A 23,451-nucleotide genomic window follows, 5' to 3' on the forward strand; every position below is an offset into this window, starting at 1 on the left:
AAGGGCATGTATTCTTTGCAGTAGCTTTGGGAGAAACATGTCTGCAAACCTTTGCACGTACATGAGCATCTTGCAGATATGCTAACAAATAAAATACATTACGGAGTAGGAATGGCAGTTCTCTACTATGGTCATTTGCAACCTTTCCTTCAAGGTGAGTCTCAGCGCCCTTTTATCCTGCTTGCTGTCCTCCCTTCACTTCACCAGTCTCTTCTATGCTCTTCTACCACCAGTACCTTGTCTTCACACTTCCTATTTCTGCTGCACCCTATTGATAGCACAGGATTTGTCATTGTGCCTTTTATCTCAACTTTAAGGCTGCATCAGCAATTAAGTACCAACATCATAGAAGTATTTTAGGTAAAGAGAGAGCTGGATCAAGTGTTGGTTTTTTCACTCCAGCTTTCCCTATTGAATTACATAAAGGTTTCAACAGAACTTGAGCTGTGAAGAAACCCATGCTTTCTTGAGGTTGGATGGAGCCTGCAAAAGTCTTGTGCTTTTGTGTTACCTCCTTCCCTTCCTGTCCCCCCCCCCCGTCCCCCCCCCCCCCCCCCGATATTCTTGTATGCATATCCTGTTCTGGACTGAAGTGTAGCTGTTCTTGTGCTATATCTTGTCCTGGCCAGATGCAGGAACTCCTGGAAGCATTGCTGCAAAATTCTTCTTTTATCGAATGTTTGTGTCATTTTTCAGGCTCGTTGAAACTAATCTTTGTGTGTTTTCATATTCCCACTGGATGAAAATACATTGCTATTCCTTTACTTGTGTCTTTATTTGGATGCAATTGCTACTTTCCTCTCTCATCAAAGGAGGATGCTTGGCTTATCTGTCCTAGTAAAAGTGGTCTGACTTGCACCATATTACACCAGCAAGAAGAAACTGCCTCACAGATTTTTATTTTCCAAAGACAGTATGTGGTCTCTGTACAGCTGCAATTCCCCTGGAGGAAGATGGTCAGACTTCTCATTAGGGGTTGTTCATTCTTGCCTGTTCCAGCCAAGAACAATATAAAACAGGGTGAATCAAGGGTAAGATCTATGCAGTTACCAGACACTGTTCAATAACACTTAGCATGAAAATGTAATCCACTAAGGGAGCAAGAGAGAAAACAGTGAGGCCCATGAAGCTTCATGTTGCATGCTCTATCAGATAGAAGGGACTGGTACCTCAGATAGCTCTGGGCCAGTAATAAAATAGTGCAAAAAAATTAGACCTACACACCCTTGTTCAGCAAAGTATTAGGTCTTGGCTAAGGAACACACACATCTTGATGCTTCCTTTTAAGTTGTCATTAAGTTTGAAGCAGGCAAGGATGAGCAGTCATAGACTGCCTCCCCTTGAGAATGGCAGTATTTTAAAGCCTTGCAAAGTGTGAATCCTGTGAGGAATGTCGTGTCCATAAAATACATGTCTGGTTAAAGTCTTCAGAGAATGTAGGCTAGCTCTGTAGCAGTTATCAGCTGAGCTTTCAATCTCATAAGAGCAGCTTAAAAAGACATCACAGAAAAAGCAAATCTGCTTTGGTTTTAGTTTTTTGATATCCATCATATGCAGTTCATCAGGGATGGATCATATTGAAATGGATATTAGTTTATGGGGTCAGAACACAACTTTATTTAAAGTGTTCAGTTAACATATCAAACAGAATGAGAGCTGATCTGGGGAAGATTCAAAGGTAAAAGAAGACCTATAGAATGACTGGGGGTAACTTATATGGCCCTAACTTTTTAAAGGTAGGCACTTTTACAGTCCTTAGTTAAAGATGTATATTCCCTCAAAATGGTAACTAAGGCAATTTGAGTTAGGGAGTAAAGGTTTAAAGTAGAAGACTGTTCATTGCTGAGAACCATGTTTCCCTAAGACTTATCACTCACTTTCTCTACTGGAATTTTTTGAATGTTTAAGTGTAGATAACTACAGGAATCCATCCCCTTTCTATTGGAAGGCACCAAGTTACCTGCTCCTTTATCTGTAGTTCAGAATTTGGCTTAAAAACTCACATTTGTCTATACTATTTCTGCAGGGACTGTTAGATATAGTCCTAGAATTCACTAATTATATTTATTTATAACACTTTTCTCTAATTTAAATAGCCCTCTGTTACTTCTGGGGTTTAAGTTTTCATGTTTTCTGGATGCAACGTTATTACAGACAAAGAGCAAGACCTTCATTTGACTCTTGCACAGGGTTATATAAAAGAGCTTGGAGTATCTCTTGACAAGATTTTTAGGCTTAGAAATGGGAGGAAGAAAGGAGAATGCTTGGTAATGGGGAGCAACTGCTTATGAAGCAGTATATCCAATACAGCTACCATATGGAAAAAATACTGCATTTTTCTGTTATTTTTTAGGGTGTTCTGTACCTGTGAAAACATGTTTTTGTTTCCATCTGCACAAGGCTATTATGGTTTTGAGCTAGAGGAGTAGGAATTGTACAACAAATGGAGCTTGCTATAACTCTGTATTTGCCTTGAAGACTAGGATTGGAACACTTGCAAGAAGCAGAGCTTTGACTGGATTTAAGCAGTAAGAGTGAGCTGTTCTTTATCATATTAATTTCAGTTGACTCATGTCATTTCACCTCCCAAAACCAATGATGGTTGGTTAAGATTATATCCAAGCCAGTCATAAATTACCAATGAATCAGTAACAGAATGTTTTGGACTGGATTGCAAAAACATCTCTTGCTCCATATTTAGTTAGCTTGGATCCTCTTGTGGTTCAACAATATTTTACAGAAACAAAACGTTCTCAACTTCAAGCAGAGTCCAGTTTCCTTGACAAAATTTGTAGTGCAAGGAGGGCAAAGAATTTAGCCAGTTTACAGCTGCATTCCTCTTAGAGCAACTAACAAAGACATATATCTTGAATATTCAATGTTCAAGACTTTCCACTGTTATTTAGTTTATCTGATATTAAAAGCATGGTATGCAGCAGATAAATCATGGTATCAACTCCTTGCTGTGATAATCCTTTCTACATATCCAACTGGGAAAAGAAAAAAATAAAACACTTGGGTGTGGAATCCATTTAAGGAACTTCCTGGATCAGAGTACTTGCTGTTTTTCTCAGGTGAACTTGTAATTTAGTTGCAGTATTACTGTTTAGAAGCTCTAAGGTATAGCTTTTGGACAGATTAGTGTTATTATGCAAGGACTGGAACACTGAGAAAACCCGTGGAAAATATACATCTGCCTTAAGAGTAACAGTGTGCTATAGAAATGTTAAGGTATCACATCTATTTGATCTATTCTGTGTTTTGATGGATATGTTAACAATGCTGTCGTAGTTTCTAAGTCTGATGGCTACACACAAGAGGTATCTGAAAACCGAAGTGTTCCTACAGATATAACGCCAATAACTAAATAAAACACTATGCTAAGCTATCATAGAAAATCCACGTAATCTGTGCTCAGCAATTAATAAGCCCCAGAGAACTAAAGTGAAAGTCAAGTCTGTGGTCTCATTCAGAGGCTGATCTTGTGGCTTTGGCACTTACATAATGTTTTGCTCTTATATTCCATTCTTCAATCATGGTTTATGAAATGTTTTAGAAAGACAGGCAAGTATGATAGTCTTTTTTTTGGGGGGGGTGGGGTGTGTGTGTGGGGGGGTTGTGTGTGTGTGTGAAGGGGTGGAGTAGGGGGCTGACTGAAGAAATGCCAAGAGGTAAAATGGCTTGTCTATGATTTAGTCAGTTCATTGCAGGTAGGAATGGTGGAGTCCTGACTCCAAATATTACCTGATTTTTAGGTAGACGTGGTTCTTTTAAGAAGGAACTTTGCCAGTATATAGCTCTTAGAAACTAAATGTTACTGTTTTCCTATATTCTAAGCTCAGAAGTGGAGGAGGATTGTGTGAGGCCTTGAATTCAGGGTGTGCCCTGAAAGAGCTCGAACGCCAGTCAGTACCACACTGTTTTTCAAAACAGAGAGACTTAATGGCGTGCAAGCCAAACAGCTCAGCCCATGCTTTTCTCTTGGAACATCATCCAAATCACATTAAAAATGACCTTCAACAAAGTTTTTTTTTTAAATGGAAACAAAGAGGATCACAATTTCATTTACAGAACGTCCTCAAGTGTTTTTAACAAGTAAATATACGTGCCAGTTTTGAAGGATTCATACAGTTTCTCTTACTGAGTCCTTACTTCGTTAATGAGACAGGCCTTTTTCAGCCATGACTAAATCTTTTTGTAGGAAAGAACATTTGGAAAGATGACACATGGTTGAAAAACAGGAATGAGTTTTGAGAATCTTGGGTTTAATTCCCAGCATTGCCACAGACTTTCTCTTTGACTTAATTCGCTGTCTGTAAGCTGCTGCTAGTGGAATTTCTCTTCTTAGGAGAAAGTTTTGAAGATAGGTTAATTAATCAAGATGTTCTTATAATGAAAATAACATAATAACATTAACTGAAGCTGCAGAGAACTTAGATTTTTAACTTTGTAAAGTTAAAGTTTTTCTAAAATGTGCGAATCCAAAAGAAGTATTTAATTCTGAGAATTCATTTTCTATGGGTTCTGTTGATAATGGGAAAATGCCAAATGTTAATTGGAGTCATTTGTATCAGCAGTCTGTGGTACTTTGGCACCTCCTTCTGTCAGACAGCTTCACAGCTGAACGTACTTCCTTAATTGGGAGCCGGAGTCCAGGCAGTTGACAGCAGAACTATGGCAAATGTGTCAGAGTCAAGTAATGATGCTGCTTTGAGCAAGTTGTGGCTGGAGCTGTGGTATAAGAACGCATTAGTGATGGGCCTCAAGGGACTTTAATAAACAATAAAGGCCTGGCCCTCAGCTGCTGTAAGATGTGGCTAGGGATATCTCAGCCTAGTAGATGATAACCAAAAGGTCAAGTGGTAGACTGCAAATACAGAAGAATAACTTAATTAATGTATTAAAGACAATCTGTGCTAGATCTGATGGGGGACAAATTCTTTAGCTTCCCAGGCCTGCGTCTTAACTAGAAGACCTCTCCAATAGTAAATATGGGCACATTGAATTCACACAAAACCTTTGTTCGTCTGTTTTCTGAACAGTTGAAAAATGATTTACATTTGCCGAGGACCCTGAAGAATACCCTTGTTCAAGTAGTTCAAGCCATATTCGTAGCTGAATATGTTTAAAATAACATTTGTCATACTCATCAAGATTGCTTTTTAATGTGGTCAAGCACTGTCCATCAGTAACTTGGGGTGGACAGTTTATAATTCTGCTTAATAGAGTGCAGGAAGTAAGATTAAGCTTTCTCTCTTTCTTTCTTTGCTTCTGTTCTTTTCCTCCCCCCATGCCAATGAAATTTGATTGAAATTAGCCATCTTACTCTTGGATTTCCACACAACAGAGAAACAGCTGTGCCTATGCTTGATCTCACCAGCAACAGAAGACAAAATACAATTTGCAAGAGCCAGGTCCCAGACTCCAAGAAAGACAACATGTAGACAGGCAAGGAAGAGAATGTGGAATTGGTAGGATGGGTATGCCTGTTAGAAGGGGATGAACTCTGTTAAATATTATTCAAAATACTAGAATCTATACCAAACTGTAGCAGCCAGCTATTTTCTGCAGTGAAATAGTAAAATATTTCATAGGTGCCCCCCTGTTCCTTTTATTTTCCTTTGTTGGACAGTTCCATTGCTTAGAAGCAATATCTGTATCATGAAGTAATAGTATTCTCCCACCAAAAATAATCTGAAAGGATAAGCTCCTGCAATTTTTCCAATATGACTAGAAGCTACAAATATAAAACATTGCTTCAGAGACTTTGGATTCCAGAAATCTTCTTCCTTGTATTTAGAAATATGATGTTTAGATCAATTCTTGGTAAGAGCTGGAACCCAGTTCTTCCACTTTGGAGGGTGAGAGAAAATCTGATTAAAATGAAATAGCTGTTCTCTAGAGCTCTGTTTCTTTCGTATGCCATATTTTTGAAGTAGTTGGAAGATTTTTCTTATCATTAGTACAAAGACTGTCTAAACTTCCTTGAGTGTATAATGAGACTGTAAGAATTGGTTTTGACTGCGTTCTATTTCAAAAATCTTTAAAAAAAAAAAAAAACAAAAAAAAAAAGAAAAAAAGATTTAGGTGATTATTTTATATTTTTTTATCGAAGCAACCCAATCAACAGCTATGAGCTTGTTCTGTCTGTTCTCAGCTCCACTTTGTTCAGAAACGGCACTAATTTTTTACTTCTGGACAGTAGTCTCTTCTATTGTTGGTGTTTCACACACAGTACCATATGTGTGAACGCCATTTCAGCTTCTGTGGGGATTTTGTAGGTACAATGCCTAATGTGGTGGGGTCTTTGCTCACTGAATTTAACTGGAACCAGTGCAAATGCTCCTCAGTCAGATTTCTCATCCCTAACGCTTCCTTTTGCTATTGAGAAATCTCACACACATGGATCCACAATAGAAAGAGACTTAATGGGCTGAACTGCTAGTAACACTGGATTCTTTAACTTTCTCTGGTACTGTTGAATATTCTTTTAGGAAAGATTTAGAAGCTAGTGGCCAACTCGTGTGTAAAGACAAAGAACAGCAAGAGAAATGCATTCTGCTACAAAGAAAGCAGAGGCTACTTATAATGTGACTCAGAACTTGGAAATTTTTTTTTCTTCTGCTGGTAAATTGCCTGTGTTGGATCATGATTTGACACCCCTTCCCCCTCCCCCCCCATCTAGATACACACAAGATTTTGTTTTTTATATATGAGTGTTTTCTTTTCCAAAAGTTCTCATAATAATTAGAAAATAATGTCTTCTTAATGACATTTTTTCCATGCAAAACAATGTTTTAAATTAAAGGAAAAAATGTTTTTGCCCAATACACAAGCAAACATGCAAGAGTTCTGTAAAAACCCCAAAGCTGGGGGGAAGTAAAAAAGCCAGGGGTTTGAGAAAGCCACAGCCAGGTTCTTCTGTCCTTGCAGAAAGTGTTTTTGCGCATTAGTCTGGCTTGTTAAACCCTGGTATATTCCAAATGTGTGCTTTAACTGTTTGCTTTTAGCATGATTTCTCCTTTCAAAGATGACAGTATTTGAATCTAGCAATGTGTTCTCTTAAGATCAACAGTTTAACAAGAATAAAATCTGCTGCTCAGATTCAGCTGCTTGCCTTCCTCCCAAAATACTTTGTTCTGAAGAAACTGGTGGCAGTGATAAATGTAAGAGAGTTAGAGCTCTGCAGTTATTGTCAGCAAGTTAGCTTTATGGGTCGGGGATCAGACCTTTGATGTCTTATCAAGTTTCTGCACTGCGTGAATCAGTTGCTTACTTGATTTAAATTATAAAAAGAAATGCTCTATTGTGATATTGTCTCATACTGTGTCTTCGTCATCTGAGATGCCCTCTGTGTTCTTTAGTTTCCCAGGAAGAGAAGGCAACCAGCCATATGGAGAGTGGCCAGTTGCCTGCTGATCATGATAGGCATTAAATAGAGTTGCATAGGAACTCAGATGTAGAAAAACCCTGTTTAGCAGAGCCTTTCTGTCGCCCCACAAAGAGAGATTGTTCCTTACCAGTCTGTAGCACAACGTCCAGTACTGTTTTACTTTAGATGTTGGGGGTGTCACTCTATTCCTTCAGTAAATCATTTCAGAAGCTAATGGAGTTAGTTCTTCATTAGGCTGTTCTCTTGATCTCAGGGAGAAAGATATAAATCATATGAAATGAGGAAGTGGTGTGATTTTGGGGGGAGAGGGGAGAACTTGTCTAAATAGGAAAGGCATCTGATCAGACATAATTTCCATGCATCTTCTGCCAACTGTACCAAGCGCTAATCATCAAGATAGCAGATTCTTATGAATTTGTCTTTTCAACACCCCTCAGTATAATTGCTACTGGACTGGCGTGGAGAGTTGGCAGCTTCCTGGGCATGTGGTGGGAAGACAGCAGAGGTAAGCTGGGAAGGGGGACTCCCTTTCATGATTGTAGGGAACAATAGCACAAGAACAGCAATATCTCACCTAGGAAAAGACGATGTGAGAGCATCTAGAAGTTGATTTTCAGGGTTTTGCATGCCCTATGTGCTGTACCAGTGAACAAGGAAGTTTCTGGCTGTTAGGATAGAGATTCAGCCTAATGATTCTTATTTTGAGTTATGGAACGGTGCTCATAGTTTTATTGTTTTAAGCTACCTCAGACACTTTGAGGGTGTGTGTGGGGGTATTCTTTAATCCTAAAATAAAATCCTCAAATATAGAAATGTTGATCTGGCTCAGATTTTATTTGCATTTTAAAATAGCATTTCAACATTTTAGAAGCCAAAATATTTTTCATATGAGCAGCCTTTGAACCAGATGAAAAAGTAAAAGGTGTCTGTTTTCTCAAATCCTAGCTGTGGTTATTATAGACACCAACCAGGCAGATTAGTTGTGTGTGAAAAAAACTGGCTAACTGGATGGTTGTGCTAACCCACTCATATTCTGAAAGCTGGGTCAGTACTCATGAAAAGCTTAAGTAAACTAGAGGATAATTCAATACATAGACAATGCATCCCACTGTTTTGCTGTTTATTTTCTCCCTGTGTGACTTCTGGCAACTGACAAGAAACACTATAAATGACAGCAACTTGCCAAAGAAAAGATTATGAATAACAATACCACAAGAACGAAGGGCATAAAGTTACCAGTGACTTGGGAAAAATGCAGAACACTGGACACGTGACACATCAAAAAAATAGCGGGTTGCAATACACGCAGAATAGGATACCTTCAAATCTGAGACCATTGTAGTTTGAGTTTTGGTATAAATTTATGGCAGTTCATTTTGTCTCTGGTAACGCAAGGTCTGTTTATGTGTAGGTGTTATGTAACTCTGTTGAACCGCTACACTTTACTGATAATACTCCAAAACCAAAGGTAGTAATGCCACTGGAAACAAGAAACAAAACCTATGTATTTACTGAAGAAATGAAAAGAAAGATCTTTCTGGTTAGTGGTTGCACATACATACAAAGGACACCACTTTCCTGATAAGTGTTGTCTTTTTTTCTTTACCACATTTTAAACAGTGCTGCTTTCAGTGCTGTACTTAAATCTTAGTCATGCTTTCCATCCCAATCTACATTTCAATTTTTGGGCAATACGTACAGCAAGCTGATGTGTGGCTGGCCTACCCAAAGTTTGGATAGCTTTTAACTTTTTTGATGGTGCAATATGAAAGAAACCAACTGTTTAAAATGGAGTTCAAAATAATTAAAAGTAACAGGAAGATTTTTTGATCTATGAAAAGCCAAGTAAACTATTTTTGGGAAAAAAAAAGTTGCAGTCCATTTGTCCTTGCTGTGGTGCCCATTTATTACTTGTAAATATGTGCAGTATTAAATGTGTGGGCTGTTTTAATCTATGGTGAATACACTAGGCTCACTTAGCAAAAGTGAGTGTTTTAGTGGAATAGGGAAGACTCCCAATCTTGGAAGCGAATGAATGTAGTCAGATAATGGGTGTTTTAGTGTCACTGTCAATATTTATCATGTCTTGAAAATTAAGACCATTAGTTCATTTTTAGCTGTATGGGGTCAATGCCAATGTTGGTTTTGATGCTTAGACTTTGCAGTGTCTGGCAGGATTCACTTGAAGGGAGTGCTTTGTGTTTCCAAAGGCTGTATTAAAGGAGCATTCAAATGAAACAGTGAAAGGTCCTTCTAAAAGGATAGTTCATCAGGACTGAGAGCTACTCTTGAACCCAAGCCTACTCCTATTGAAATCTGTGTGTTTATCTTACTAGTGATGGAATCAGATCCTCGAATTAAGCTATTCAGGAGAATAGCCCTTCAAGGGGTATGATTGCACTACCTTAAAGTTTCTTTTCAAGACAAAACCAAATGGAGAGGGGAAAAAAATAAAGATCTGGACCCTTCTTTCTTGTAGTGTTTCATTGGGTTTCCTGGTATACTAAGAATGCTTAAACAGCACAGAAAACTCTTTTGCAGTACCTTCTTCTAAGCCTCTACAGACAAAAGCAATTCAGTTAAATTTGATCAAAACTATAATAAATAGAAAAATCTGCTCATCTGGGACTTTTTAACCCCTTGCAGAGTTCACTTTCTCTGCCTCTCCCAACCCTTCTCTAAATTGGTTGTGGTCCCCTACTTCCCTACAACTCCAAAATAATTCCTTCAAAGTAGATTAGAAATATTGTTAATTACAGAGCCACCAAATTCACCTGAGCTCTCTTTAAGTCAGTGAGCCATTGGGAGAGACTTTTCTGTTGATATGCTAATGGTGAAAGTTGGGATTGCAAGTAGGATAAATGGATGTCTATCCCTTCTTCAAAGCAGGAAAGAACCTGTGTCACTCTGAGTTAATTTCAGCAGTCACTCCTAGTTTACACGGATGCAGAACTGAGATGCTTTGCCTTTTTTAGTCATTTGTGAAGCAACAGCAGAAAAAAATGATGGATGTGCTGACATTCAGCCCCACCATCCATCCATCAATAAAGCACAGTAGAGCTCACTTAACAAAATACCTGTTAAAGCAATAAACATTAAAAAAAATTACATGTGAAAGCCAAACATATCAATCAAAGCACAACCTTGTTTAACAACCGTTTTTCTGTGCTGGTTGTAAAAAAAATGATACTGTAGTTTAGCATGTTTTCATATTCAACAGATGGCAGTGAGTCTCCAAGAGCTCCACTGCACTCCAGGCACCAGGGAGTAAAGCAAAACACTGTCCTAACAGATAGGTAATTTGGACCTGACTTTAGGTACAGACCCAGAAGTGCTTTTCAAAACAACAAACAACAACCCAACAAAAACGTGCACGCACATAAAAAAAAAAAATCCACTTTCCCACTCAGTGAAATTGCATAATTTTATTTATTTATTTATTTTTCCAACCATCCTTGCTACAGTTTACATGGAAAGAGGTGTGATATGTTACACGTGAAAAATTACATTAAATATAATGAGGCAAGGTGGGGGATCTGCATTCAAGAGTTTAACAGACTCCTTTGCAATAAAGCAACGTCTCAGCAGACATTAGGGAAAGTTGTCCCTCCTGTGTGCTCTCTGCAGATCCACAAGCAGCTCCTGGACATCTTTGATAAATTTCTTTCTGAAACCTAAAGCCCACCTTGGTTTTAACCATCTGGAACCTGGAGTTTTGTATGTTTCTTCCCGTTTGCTTTTCCTTTGGCACTACAGTCTGGGTTAATCTCACAGGACTCAAAGGACTTCAGCCATTTACAGGAGAGCTAGTTGAACAGACTCTCCAGTTCATAAAGTGTAAGAAACATTTATAGTCTATGATCCATCTTATCCTAAGTCAGACGAATCTTATCCCCCCAAAAATCAAATTTATCTTCACTCCTGAAAATGGGAGTCCATGCAACTAGCTCCACATTACAAAATCATGACCTTGGCTTGCTGTGCGATATTTAGCTGCCTTGTAGAGTGCTGCATTATTGTAACTGAATATATATATATATTCTAATTACAATATAGATATATAACAGATAAACAAATTTCAAGCAACAAATGTTCATTTTTAGATAGCCTAATTGAAATCAGTAGTCTGCTCACTTGTCTAGTAGTAGAAGATAATGGAAAGTTTCTGTTTTGCATTGAGAACCTTTACTGTTGAGAATAGACACAGAGATATTTTGGTGAGGTTCTTTGTTACAAGTGCAAATCTCCTTGCCTAGTGTAGTAGAGGAGATGAGCACATTCTAGCTCATCAGAGTTATTCTCTGATAAGGCATATATGTGATGCCTTTCTGTATAAATTCTTCCATACAAGCTTAACCTCAGTGGTAATGTCCTGTATGTCTGGACAAAGAAGGTCACAGTTTGCTGTAGGTAGCTCTGGGCTTTGTCTTGGAACAGTCATGAAGGACTGCATTGCTTCACTGGGACAGTGCAAGATGAACTAATCCATTAAAGATACTCCGAGTACAGCAGTTAAACTGAGTTGTCGTTTTGAAAGTACCATTTAGTACTCTCCCAAACCACTCAAGGATAAGGAGAACTTAGGTTTTCCATAGATTTCACGACTACGATGGAATGCTTTTTCATAACATTGGGGTGACGGTAGGATTTGTTCTGTAAATGTACCTTCTGCTTCATTCTTTAGCAAAAGAGTGATGAAAGAATCTTGAAAAATGTGTGGTTTTTTAATAAAGCAGATTAACTGAGGCAATCTAGCTGGTTAAAGTGCTCTCTAAGGCAGACTGTGATATTGCTATTTAAACATCATTGCCTTTGTCTGAAATACACATGCAAATATCACTTTACATATTATAGCCTGCATGTGGGGGTAGATATATACAATGGTGTGTGTGTATACACATACGTATATATATATATACATATGTATTACTATTGTCTAACTCATTTTCCCATTGTAGATGATCCCAGAGGGAACAAAATATTCCTAGCTTGGAGGTTTCCACATCTGTCCTTCAGGCAGCTATCAGAAAGGAACAGCATGGCTACATAAATCACTGCAAATCAGCACATTTTTCAACAGCATAAAGCCCTAAGCACAGAGACACTTTATAGCACACTCTGCCATAGTTTGTTTGCAGACCTCCCATGCCAGCAGCAGGCAAGTCAGACCATTCTGTTCAACATCTTACAGTAACCAGATGCGGGATAAAGAAATTGCCTTTCAAAGCTGTAGTCTGCACTACGCTATTCCAAGCAAAACAGTGATGACTAGCATCCATCTTTTCTCTTCTGCTTGTCTATCAGGACTTTTCAGCCTCAGACCCCCAGCATGAAATACTCTTCTCCTGTGGTTTTTTTTTTTTTTTTTTTCCCAAGCGAATTTAAACTTCATTTTGGAATCATAGAATCATATTAGATTGTGAAGCAGTAGTTTTGACTTGGTCAGGGGGAAGTCTATATATCAGTTATAAAGGATCCACAGAACGTAACAAAAAACTGTTGTCAGTATAAGTACCTGTTGTCAGTTAGGCACCTACTGTCAGAATGGATGGATCACCATTTGGACATGTAGATATATGTTGACTTTCCAGCCATGCATTGTTTTTCTCATGGTGTACTGTAAGATCTGCCTAGTGCAGAGTGGTTAGTTGCTCTGCCCTGTAGATGGTGGCATCCCAGATCTGTGCATTGGAAATGCAGAAATTTGCATGTGACTCATTTTCATCTGAAAATATTTTTTTTTGCCATAAAGATGACAAGGAGGCAGGATGTAGACCAGAGGGAATGAAACCAAATCCCTGCATAAAAGTGGATAGTGTAAGGTAAAAAGAAGATGCATTTTATGCCATGGTAGTGAATGACTTTATGGACATGTTATCTTGATAAATGGTTTAACAGCACCGTAAGGAAACAACCTATTCTTAAGGTCTGGACTGTAACATGTTGCTTGTGGCTGAATTTAAAATCATCCTGATCGTCCACAGCCCAGATGTGAGACCAATGACAAGAACAAAGCTGGAAGTTAAAGCAGAGCAGAAAACACAGCTGTATAAATCATTTTCTCCAGTATAAGCAAGGTTTCTGGTACCAATAACTTCATAATCTGACAATTCTAGTGTTACCAAACTCTAGTAATGGAAGGATGAAATGACACTGGGACCACTTGTGCTACAGGGGGACCTCATTTCAAACAGTATTAAGAGCCTTTGCTGTATGTGACAGTGAAGGAAAATACTGGAATTCCACGGTGCCTGAAACACATGACTGTAAAAAATATTTTATCCATGCTCATATCTTTCAAGTGGGTACATGCAGCTTTTAATGAATTTTGGTTTCATTAACTGAGGTAAATTTAATCAAGAAGTCTTTTGATATGGTCTTGTTACTGTCCTTTCTTTTACATAGAAATACTGTGTGAGAATTTAAAACAGTGCCTAGTGTAGAATAGTAGGCCATTTAAAAATTGGATGTTATAAAATATAATGCATTGAAAAGACTGAAATAAATTGGAGGCTATAAAAATATTTCATAATACTAAAATATAAAGCAGAAGACAAGTAAATGTCAACTCCACTTAAGGACTCGTGCCTATTAGTTGGTAGCATAAGCTCAAATTTGCTGTTAAAAACAATTTCTGAAACTTGACTAGGCTGGTTTCTTCACTGTTAGGGACAGGAACACCTCTCTATTGAAAGTGGTTTGCATTTTAACAGGGTTTAGTCATAATTGTCTATTTTTTGCCAGTTGTTCAGAATAGTTCCACCTCAGGTCAATCAGCTATTGTTGGCTTCATCTCAGTTGCTACCAGCAAGCAACAAAAATACTGCTTTAAGCTTGTCTTTCTGTGAATCATATGTTTTTACAACAACAGATTTGTTTGTTAAATGAACTTAAATATAGAAATAGATGAGCCAATATTCAGGGTGAGCAACGTTCAGGTCCGTTGACTCACATTTTGAATTGTCTTTCTCTCTCTCTAAACTCTCCTACTTCAAGCTAAAGGAATGTCTTCACAGTAAAGTACAGCCCTAAGATGTACATCAGTATGATTCCGGTTTCTGTGTCACTAACTCTGCTTGTTTCTGTTTAAACATATAACAAATCCCATGAGGACTCTCCTAACCTTTGCTTATTTCAGTGTTTTTATTAGCTTTGACATATTTATCTATTCTTTTGGCCACATGTGAGTAAGCAATACTGGTTTCAACTTGTATCATCACATGCTGCTGTAGTAAAGATGAAAATGGAATATTTTCCAAATGCCAATCATAAAATTTTTATTGTATTTTTTTTTTTAAGTACACTTTCTAGGCTCTTTTATGTGCTATATCTTTCTTGCAATTGCTTGCCTTTTTGTCCTTCCTGCTCTTAAATCCCTTAGTTACACTAGCTTGGTGGAAATTGTTTAAATGTACAGCCCAAATTCTCCACTGAGGTTTGGCTAACCAGCAAGCTATTCAAGTGGTTTTGTCTCCTGGGTATGTCTTCATCCTCTGCTTTTCCAGGTTGCTTGAATATCCATGAACCCATAATTTACCCTAATCTCCTCTAAGGCTTTGAAATAATAAAATACTTAAATAAAACCCTTTGGATAAATGCCCTTTAAAATATAGCTTTATCTGTGAACTATCATGCTCTCAGGGGAGTGGATTTTGTTGCTCAGGCAATTAAGGGGATTTTCTGTCCACTGTGTTACTGTGGTTTGTCCACTGTGATCATACCCATCTTAACTCCTGCATCAACTCAGAACAGGAAGGATGAGGAAAGTCTGGAAGAAAAATGGGACAGAATCTAGGCTGTTTCTCTGTATGATTTTTTTTTTTTTTTCCAAGGTCTGGGTTCAGTTTCCTGATCTACCACATGGTATTTTGTGGGTCATTAAGCCTTCCTATGTGTTTGAAAAATAATTCTTTGCCCAACAGGGAAGCTGCTGAGGATGAATTAGGGATGGCAAAGTGCCTAGCCATTAAAGAGATGGAAGGGGTAGTCTTATAAACGGAGAAATCCTTACTTCACAAAATAGGGAAAGGGAGATTGCTTGATTTACCATCACTAAATCTACCAGGGACATTTGAGGCAGAGCAGGGAGCTGGATTCAGTTCCTGTGCCAGAGGCCCCATGTTGTCTATTTTTGTCTTGACAAATCCTTTTCACAGGCCTGACTAGGCCTAAAGCTAGAGGCCTGCAGATGTTCCAAGGTTGTCCCTTCTGACAGCTTGACTCACACAGGCAAGAGAGAGATGCTTGGAGGGCCTTACCAGGGCCTCTTGCAGCTCATCAGGGCACCTGGCCAGGCCCTGGAGACCACCATCATGTGGAGATTGTTCAGAGACACAGGAGACTGTCTTCACTGTTGCTCGTTTTGCACATAAAGAGAGACAACTGTCTTCCCACTCTGCTCAGCTAATTATAAATTCCTGTCAGCAAAATGGATCTGCAAAATAGCATTGGGGTGGGGGTAGGGGGAGGAGACGGACATCTCTTTCCCACTGCTGAAGCTCTAGAGCTAAATTCCAGTAAGAAAGATTAGAGATTTCTGTGTAATTTCTGAGTAATTTGCTTCTGAAGCTAATTAATGTTAAAAATGAAGAATTGCTCAAAAGTATCAGGAAAAGGAAGCTTTCATCTTTATGTTACTGTGCCACTAAAATATAAAAAAATTCTGGTCCAATTCCAACCATATGATTATTATTATTTTAAAGTGATACTTTTGAGATTGTGTCTCCATTTTCAAGCATACTCTCCAGAAAGGCATCTGTATTTCCTCACATTAAGTGCTAGGAAATGCAAACAGACCAAAGTTTAAGTGTGAAAATTATGGAGATTTATGGCTCTCTTTATAATTTTTTTTTTTTTAATAAAATGCAGGGAAGCTACATGTAGTAACTGTTTTCTGGCTTTCTGAATTTATTACCTTGTACTGCTCTTTGCTGCTCAAATACCACTCTGTCACTTTTTTTTTTTTTTTTTAAATCTTCCTCCTAATAAACTTTGTAATCTAAAGTTCAAAATTTTCTGTACCTGCGGTTCATGATGGTGAAACAGCAGCAGTGAAAATGTTTTTTCAGCTGGATGAAGACCTTTTCTTAGGTCCATTACCTTGTACCTCATGATGCTTGGGAGAATGATTATCTCCTGGTAGCTATATGCCTTGCATAACTTTGTGCTTATTCAGAAACAGAAAAATGATAGAGAAATTCATCTGAGGACTAAGTGGATTCACCACCTTGCTTGTTCCAGCCTTTTGGGAGCTAGAAGATAAAATACTATCACTGGCATGCAGCAAGCAACATCAGAACTGATTAGGTTTTTGGCAGCATGGTTCAGGGTGAGCAGCTCCTCCTTCTCAGAGTTCCAAAGATGACACCAAGCTCCATTGGTCATGCCTGTGGTTCAGTGTAGCTTTGTGGCAGAACTAGAAAGGGGAGTGTCTGCTGAAATTCCTAGTATATATCCCTATATATATATATTCCTATACTCACTGTCTTCTAGAGAAGATGAAATTTAGTTTCTGAGAATGGGAGAACCTGTGGTGTAATGGGCAGAACTAACAGGATTTGAGTAGCAGAGGTCTTGCAGGGCTCTCCTGTGTGAGAGGAGACCATGAATTGCTCTGTGCCAGTCCAAAAAAAAGCCCACCCCAAAACCGTAGTTCACAGGTTACCCAGACTGGCTCAGGGACACCCCTGATGGACTGTGGCCCATGGGCAACTTGTGCCCGGATAGTGACGTCCTTGAGTGACTGAAGCTGTGGGTGATCCATGCCAGACCTGGGACGGTGCTTAAAGCAGCAATAAGAAGTTTTTGCTGCTAGGCAACAACTTCAATACAATTACGAGTTGTGATGCATCATGTAGCACATGGCCTGTTTCAGGTTTTGTCTTTGCTGCTGGCCCATGGTGGGGGAAGACACGATTGTGTCTATACAATCTACATTTCCCCATTCAGTCTTGGCATGTGTTTGTATAAGCAAGCATACATAGAAATGTATGTATAAAATGTGTCTGAAATTTCTGTTTTTTTTTTTTTTTTTTTTTGAGAAGTCTCCAGATTTTGAACGTATGCATTTCAAGAATAAATGATCTGTTGCATTTCATATGGTGCTTCATATCATTCTCATACCTTACTTATTTTCTCTTTAGGCCTCTTGCACTGAGGTAGTTGGAAATATTATGGGTATATTGATTTAAAAAAGTCTTACTTGGATCTTTAGAACAGACTTTTCAGCTTGTTATTGTAGACTAGTTAATCTGTGGCAAATAAAATAGAGAAGTTGCCATTGCTGTCTCATTTTTCTGTTGAAGAATGTTTCTGCCATCACTATTTTTTACTCTAAAGACTCCAAGACACTGTTTTCAGCTTCACAATGGTTGAAGGAAATTCAGAGATTTCCTAATTGCAACAGTGGATTTATTGCATATTACAGAAACGTTGCAATCACTACCACTTCATAGCAGAAACTGAACAACCCCACATATGTTGAATCAACTATTATTTGAATAGGCTAAAAAGACAGAGCTTTCTTTTCATTTTTGAGTAATATTTGTATGTGCTCCCTGGGGAAGGGGATCATGAAGCAGTTTTCACACGACAATAGCATTCCTACAGCATTAATATATATATATATATTTTTTAGTTTCTGAGAGTGGACCAAGACAAAGACAGAGAATGCAGCCTGGATTGTGCAGGTTCTCCTCAGAAATCCCTTTGTGCATCTGATGGAAGAACATTTTTGTCTCGGTGTGAATTTCAACGAGCAAAATGTAAAGACCCTCAGCTGGAAATTGCCTACCGGGGCAACTGTAAAGGTGAGCAAATCAAAGCTTTCCAATAGTTTCCCTTGATCATAATGCAAAATAATAGACTTTAAATAGCTTTTGAAATGTAATGAATATTGAGAACTAGTAGTGCTGTACTTGCAGTGCTGTACAGCTGACTGAAAGCAAGTAGATTGAAATTTGTCCGTTAATTCTATAAAAATATGCTACATGAAGATGAATCTATCAGCAAAAATATGACTCCCTCACCCATTTACACTATAAGTGACTATTAATGAAATTATATAGTTAGGACCTTGTTCTTGAAGGTCCATCTCATTGGCAGACTCAGACTAACTCTCAAGATTGTTGTCTCATGAGATTTCTTTTCTTCTGCAGTTTAGTATTTTGAGTTAGAGTTAGATGAATTCAGTGTATGTTTCCTAACTGTTATCATTATCTCAAAAAAAAAAATCTAACTGGTTGATGTTGTTTTGGTTTGCTTCAGAATGTAATCCCCCCAACATAGTTGTAGAATTGTGGGATTTTTTTCTACAAAACTGAAAGTTGTGTAAACCCTCAAACGGTGTAAATCTGAAATTCAATTAAATCATTTGTAATGCTTAGAGCCTTCTAGCTAAATCATCTACTCTTTTACTTCTGAACTCTGTTTGAAGAAGCTGTGCAACATGCAACCCTAGTGCTTCAGTTCCAAAATTTAAAATATTTTAAAATATTCACAGGTTAATCTTTTCACTTTAGAGTAGGCTGGTGCTAGAGATTTCAGTTGACATGCTAAGAGAAACATGCCATATTCCCTACTGAAGTGTAGGGTGATTCCCAACACAATGAACTTCTTTTTAAAATGTAAGAATAGCAGCACTCATAAAGATTTACTTTCCCTTTCTCTCTGTCCAAAAAGAGCAGGTGGGAGGGGAGAAGAAAGCCTCAGGGACCACGCAGGTTCAACCTCTAGGAGGCAATTTTCCACATCGTCTCTCTCCATTAGCTCCAGAAAGCCTCTGAAGCATCAGGACTGTTTCAAAGAGACATTCTGTCTCATCTTCTGCCTAGATGAAACACTATGCTCATTCTTCAGCCCTTTCATAATAAGCCATTGTATTAGCTGATGGATCCATTTACTTATGTGAACAGGAATAACATAATGAAGCTACCTGAGTCGAAGTTTTTGTTACATTTATGAACAGAGAGAATTATTTTAAGCTTTGTTTTTGTTCATTTTGTGCGTTTAGAGCATTATACACTTATGCAGGAATGAGTTTTCCTAAGTGTTTTTCTTTCTGTTTTTATTTCTTACCATGTTGATAATGTCATCTGCAAGATTTTTTTTTTTTTTCCATAGGGATGCATTTAATCGCCTTACCCAAAGTGTATCCAGCAATGCTGGCATTTTTTATGCAGTCAACAACTACAATTTGGAGAAGTGCTCATTTGCTGTTTTTTTTTTTTTTTTTTTAATTAACATGTAGCATGTCAATATAATTGTAGACTTGGAATTAGACACCTTAGGCAGCTTAAATATTTCTAATAACGAATTTTAAAGTGTTTTTTTTTTTTTATTTCTACCTGTGGCTGCAATCATCAGAAATATTTCAAGCTGTAACAAACAAGTTTTACAGAAGAAAAAGATGATCTGCTGGCCTAGCAGCAGTTTCAGTCTTAACATTGCTTCTTTTGATAGTCTCATCAAACATTTCCCTGCAAGAGCTTAGAAAGGCCTCAGATTAAGACCCCTTTTGAGCCAGTTGCTTTTGCACGGTGATGCTTGTTGTTGCAGGTGATGCTTGAGCAAAGAGTTGTTTCAGTAGGGTTAACCAAAAGATGATGGTTCAATTCCAGGGCAACTTTCAAGGTTTCAGTATTTGTTTTCATTCTGTGTTGGAATGAAAACAAATTCTTTTGGAAATGTTCATCCGCCCCCCTAAAAAACAACAAAAATAAAACATTGAAAAATTGGTTTTGAATCAAGTTTTGAAGTTGTTAATGTTAGTGAAAGAAACATGTATGTTTGCCTGTGGAGTTATGAATGGAGAAAAGAGATGAAGTCATCTCTGCTTCCTGTTACAGGATTCACAACTTTAAATCTTCTCATCCATCACTGATCAGAAAGGGCCATCTTAAGTTTAGATCTGCTTTCTCCTGTCTTCTTTTCAGGTAAAAATCTCTGTTCAGCCCCCAGAAATCTTGTCTGAAAAGGAAATGCTTCCAGGAACAATTTAAATTAATTGAAAATGTTGTGACCAGGTTTTTGTGCAGTTAAGTTTATTCACCACAAATCTAAACATCCTCACAATATATGCCCAAAACCTTTTGAAACAATTTTGAGTCCATCATTTCTTTTTTATACATTCAGAATTGGGATTTCATTTTACATTGATAAAGGAAGCTTGAACCACAATTAGATTGATGCCTGCTTTCTCCCTACATGTATCTTTTTTTCTGTTGAAAGCCATATTTGGATTGACTATCTTTACTCCTCCTCACTGGTTCTCAGCATTTGCCTGACCTATTTGATTTTGATCATTTAAATGCTGAAATTACAAAGGGATAGTTTTCTTTAAAGATGTCTTGTTTCCTTTCTCCTTTATACTTCTGAATTCAAGTTTTGTTCACAGCCAAAGTCATCAGCTCATGTAATTCTTTGGAATTACAAAGGAAACAATTTTTAGGGCCTGGATCTTAAAGCTAAATGATAAAAAACAGTGGCAGAACTTTATGTTTTCTTTTCTTCCACTGCTGTCTTTCTAGTTCCAATGGCTGTAGCAGGGACTGAAATAGCTTTAACAAACCTGAAAATGAATAAGCCTTCCCCGCAGTTCTGAAAGAGAATTCACCTTTGACAAAACAAGCATCACAACTGGCTGCTTTGATAGTGTATTTCTTTCTTCATTTATTCATTTCTTCCTTCATTCCTTCTTTCATTCCTTCATTTGTTCCTTCCTTCCTTTGATGTCCTTACCAAGTTTTTTATATTTCTTTTTTTTTTCCAATCCAAAAATACTTTTTTTTTTTTTTGATTCCAGACAGTGCTGAAATCTGTTGCTAAACTTGGAAAAGTTAAAATAAGTTATAATCTTGCTAAATTTCCAGCCTGCTTTTACAGTTTTGAAGGGTTCAAATAATCTGTGTAAACTGCAGATGGACATTCACATTTTTGGATACTTTTCCAAACAAAATCTGAACTCTGAAGTTCTGGAGTTTTGCCACTTACTTGACAGAGAAGTTTACTGTGCAACAAGATTATGAATCTAATAAATAAATGTATGTTGACAGTTGAGAAATATTATTTGTGTTAGGGGGACTGTTAAAGTATCACCTGTGACTGCGATCCACTCCACACACACAAATGCTTCACAGTAAATCTAGCCCTGCATAGCCCAAGAAACAAGCTATACAAGAAGTGAGAGAGCAATGTGCTTGCTTTTAAACAAGTCAGAAAGACACAGAGGCTATGTCCACACTACTAAATTAAACATTGCCAGGACACAGTATGACTGTCTGCTTCGGTAAGCTGGTCGAGAGATCCCTGCTGCACTTTGAGTATGGGCCAGCTAGTGCTTTCCACAAGACTTTATCTACAAGGCTTGGGAGTTAGCATGGGCCAGGGACAGTCCCAAGCAGGCAACATGCACAGAACCACTTTCTTTTAAGGGTTTAAGGCAATTCAGCCTGAGAACTAAGCTAGCTGTTTTTACAGGACTGCCCTGATACATGTCAGGGTAGATCTACTCCTATGGCTAGCACAACCTTGGACACGAGTCCTTTAGCACTTAGCCTTGTTCCCTCCACTACTGCTGGTGAGGACGGGACTGGAGTGCTCTGGATGTCACACAGGAAGGCTTGGTAACTTACAAAGCTGAGCCTTCGATACTTTTAGTCAGCACATGTGAAAAGTACAAGACAAATTTCTTAGTCTTGAAAATAGAACCAAACATGCAGAAGAACCATTTCTGGAAAAAAAAAATAAATAAATAAAAAGAAAAGAAAAAAAAAAGAGTTCTAACAGCAAAAAGAAAATAACCCCTTTAAGTTATATCCCTGAATGATGCAGCTGCCCATTATGAGCAGAGTTTTGCCCAGCACTGTAGGACCAGTAGCTACTGTCTTATAGTTAATGGAGATTTTACAAGATTTGTGACATGGCAGGGGTTACCCCAGAAGGCTTTGCTTGTGTGGAAGCTGAAGCACAGAAGATATCAACTAAAAACAGCTTTCCCGTCAGAAATAGGAGAGGTATGCTCTGGAGACCCCTTGTAGCCTTTGCAGAAAAATTCATCTTGGATCTTTGAGGAGGAAGTCAGTGGGGCTCAGGTGACACACTATTATTGCCTCTATCTCCTATCAGTGTCTGGTGTGTAGGAGAGGTTGTCATGGCATGAAAAATTCTTCAGACTAGGGATGTGATGGAGGAAGGAGAAAGAGTCCAGATTACCTCATCTCCATGAATGTCCGGCAGAGGTTTGTATTATTATGCCTGACCTAGCACTGCTTTTCCTTGGGTTTATCTTTTAAATTGGAAAATAAGCCAAATAAGCATCATAACAAATAGATACTATAAATGTGTTTTGCCTTATGATAATGACAACGCAGAATAATATGTTCATCCTATTTAAGTGACTTATGGCACTGATGGATGTCAAAAGTTCAAGTTTTGATTTGTTTTCATACTGCTTAGATATGCTTTTCATACTGCTTAAGTATTCATCTTTCTCACCATTTTCATTCAATATTATTTTGAGGCTGGCTTTCTGGTGACTAACAAATCCCTGAAAGCCTGAGGTTAGATAGTAATGCCCTACTTGCAGTCCCCCAAGCTATGTGCATTTTTAGCTTGTGCTCAAACACATACTGTGCTACAGCTAGAGTTTGAGTGTCCTTTTGAGGCTGTGCTTTGTTTAATTCCCACTTTCTTTTTGAAGAAAGAAGTACTGCCCAGTTAAGAAAACAGGGGATGTGAAGTAAGGCCTTCCTGAACCCACCTCAACTCCAAGGAGGTTATAACTCAACTCATCTATCCATACCACTTACCAGCTTGGAACAAAGTTATTTATGGCTTTGTGAAAATTCAGAGAACCTTGGATGAAAATTCATATTGTCTTCTGAAAATTCTCAGGTTTTAGAGCATACTGGTTTGGACAAATTTTGCATAAACAGTCTGTGCAGTTCAGACCATCGACAGCATACAGGCAGAAATGAATTAACACATCAGATGTTTAGGGACTGACATATATGAAATAAGTCCCTTGAGCCACAGAATGGATAGTACAAACCTGACTGTGC

The 23,451-nt window shown here is 38.1% G+C and overlaps 1 protein-coding gene across 6 annotated transcripts in view; it reads left to right on the plus strand.

Annotated features, from left to right (window-relative positions):
- Positions 1-23,451, plus strand: part of SMOC2 (SPARC related modular calcium binding 2) — a 148,317-nt gene that overhangs the window by 27,066 nt on the left and 97,800 nt on the right. For all 6 annotated transcript variants that reach the window (XM_083830720.1, XM_083830721.1, XM_083830719.1 and 3 more), the window contains exon 2: positions 18,030-18,201. In XM_083830720.1, coding sequence (XP_083686846.1) covers positions 18,030-18,201 — 172 coding nt within the window. The remainder of the gene's footprint in view (positions 1-18,029; positions 18,202-23,451) is intronic.

Source organism: Anser anser (assembly GCF_964211835.1).
Source record: "Anser anser genome assembly, chromosome: 3".
NCBI lineage: Eukaryota > Metazoa > Chordata > Aves > Anseriformes > Anatidae > Anser > Anser anser.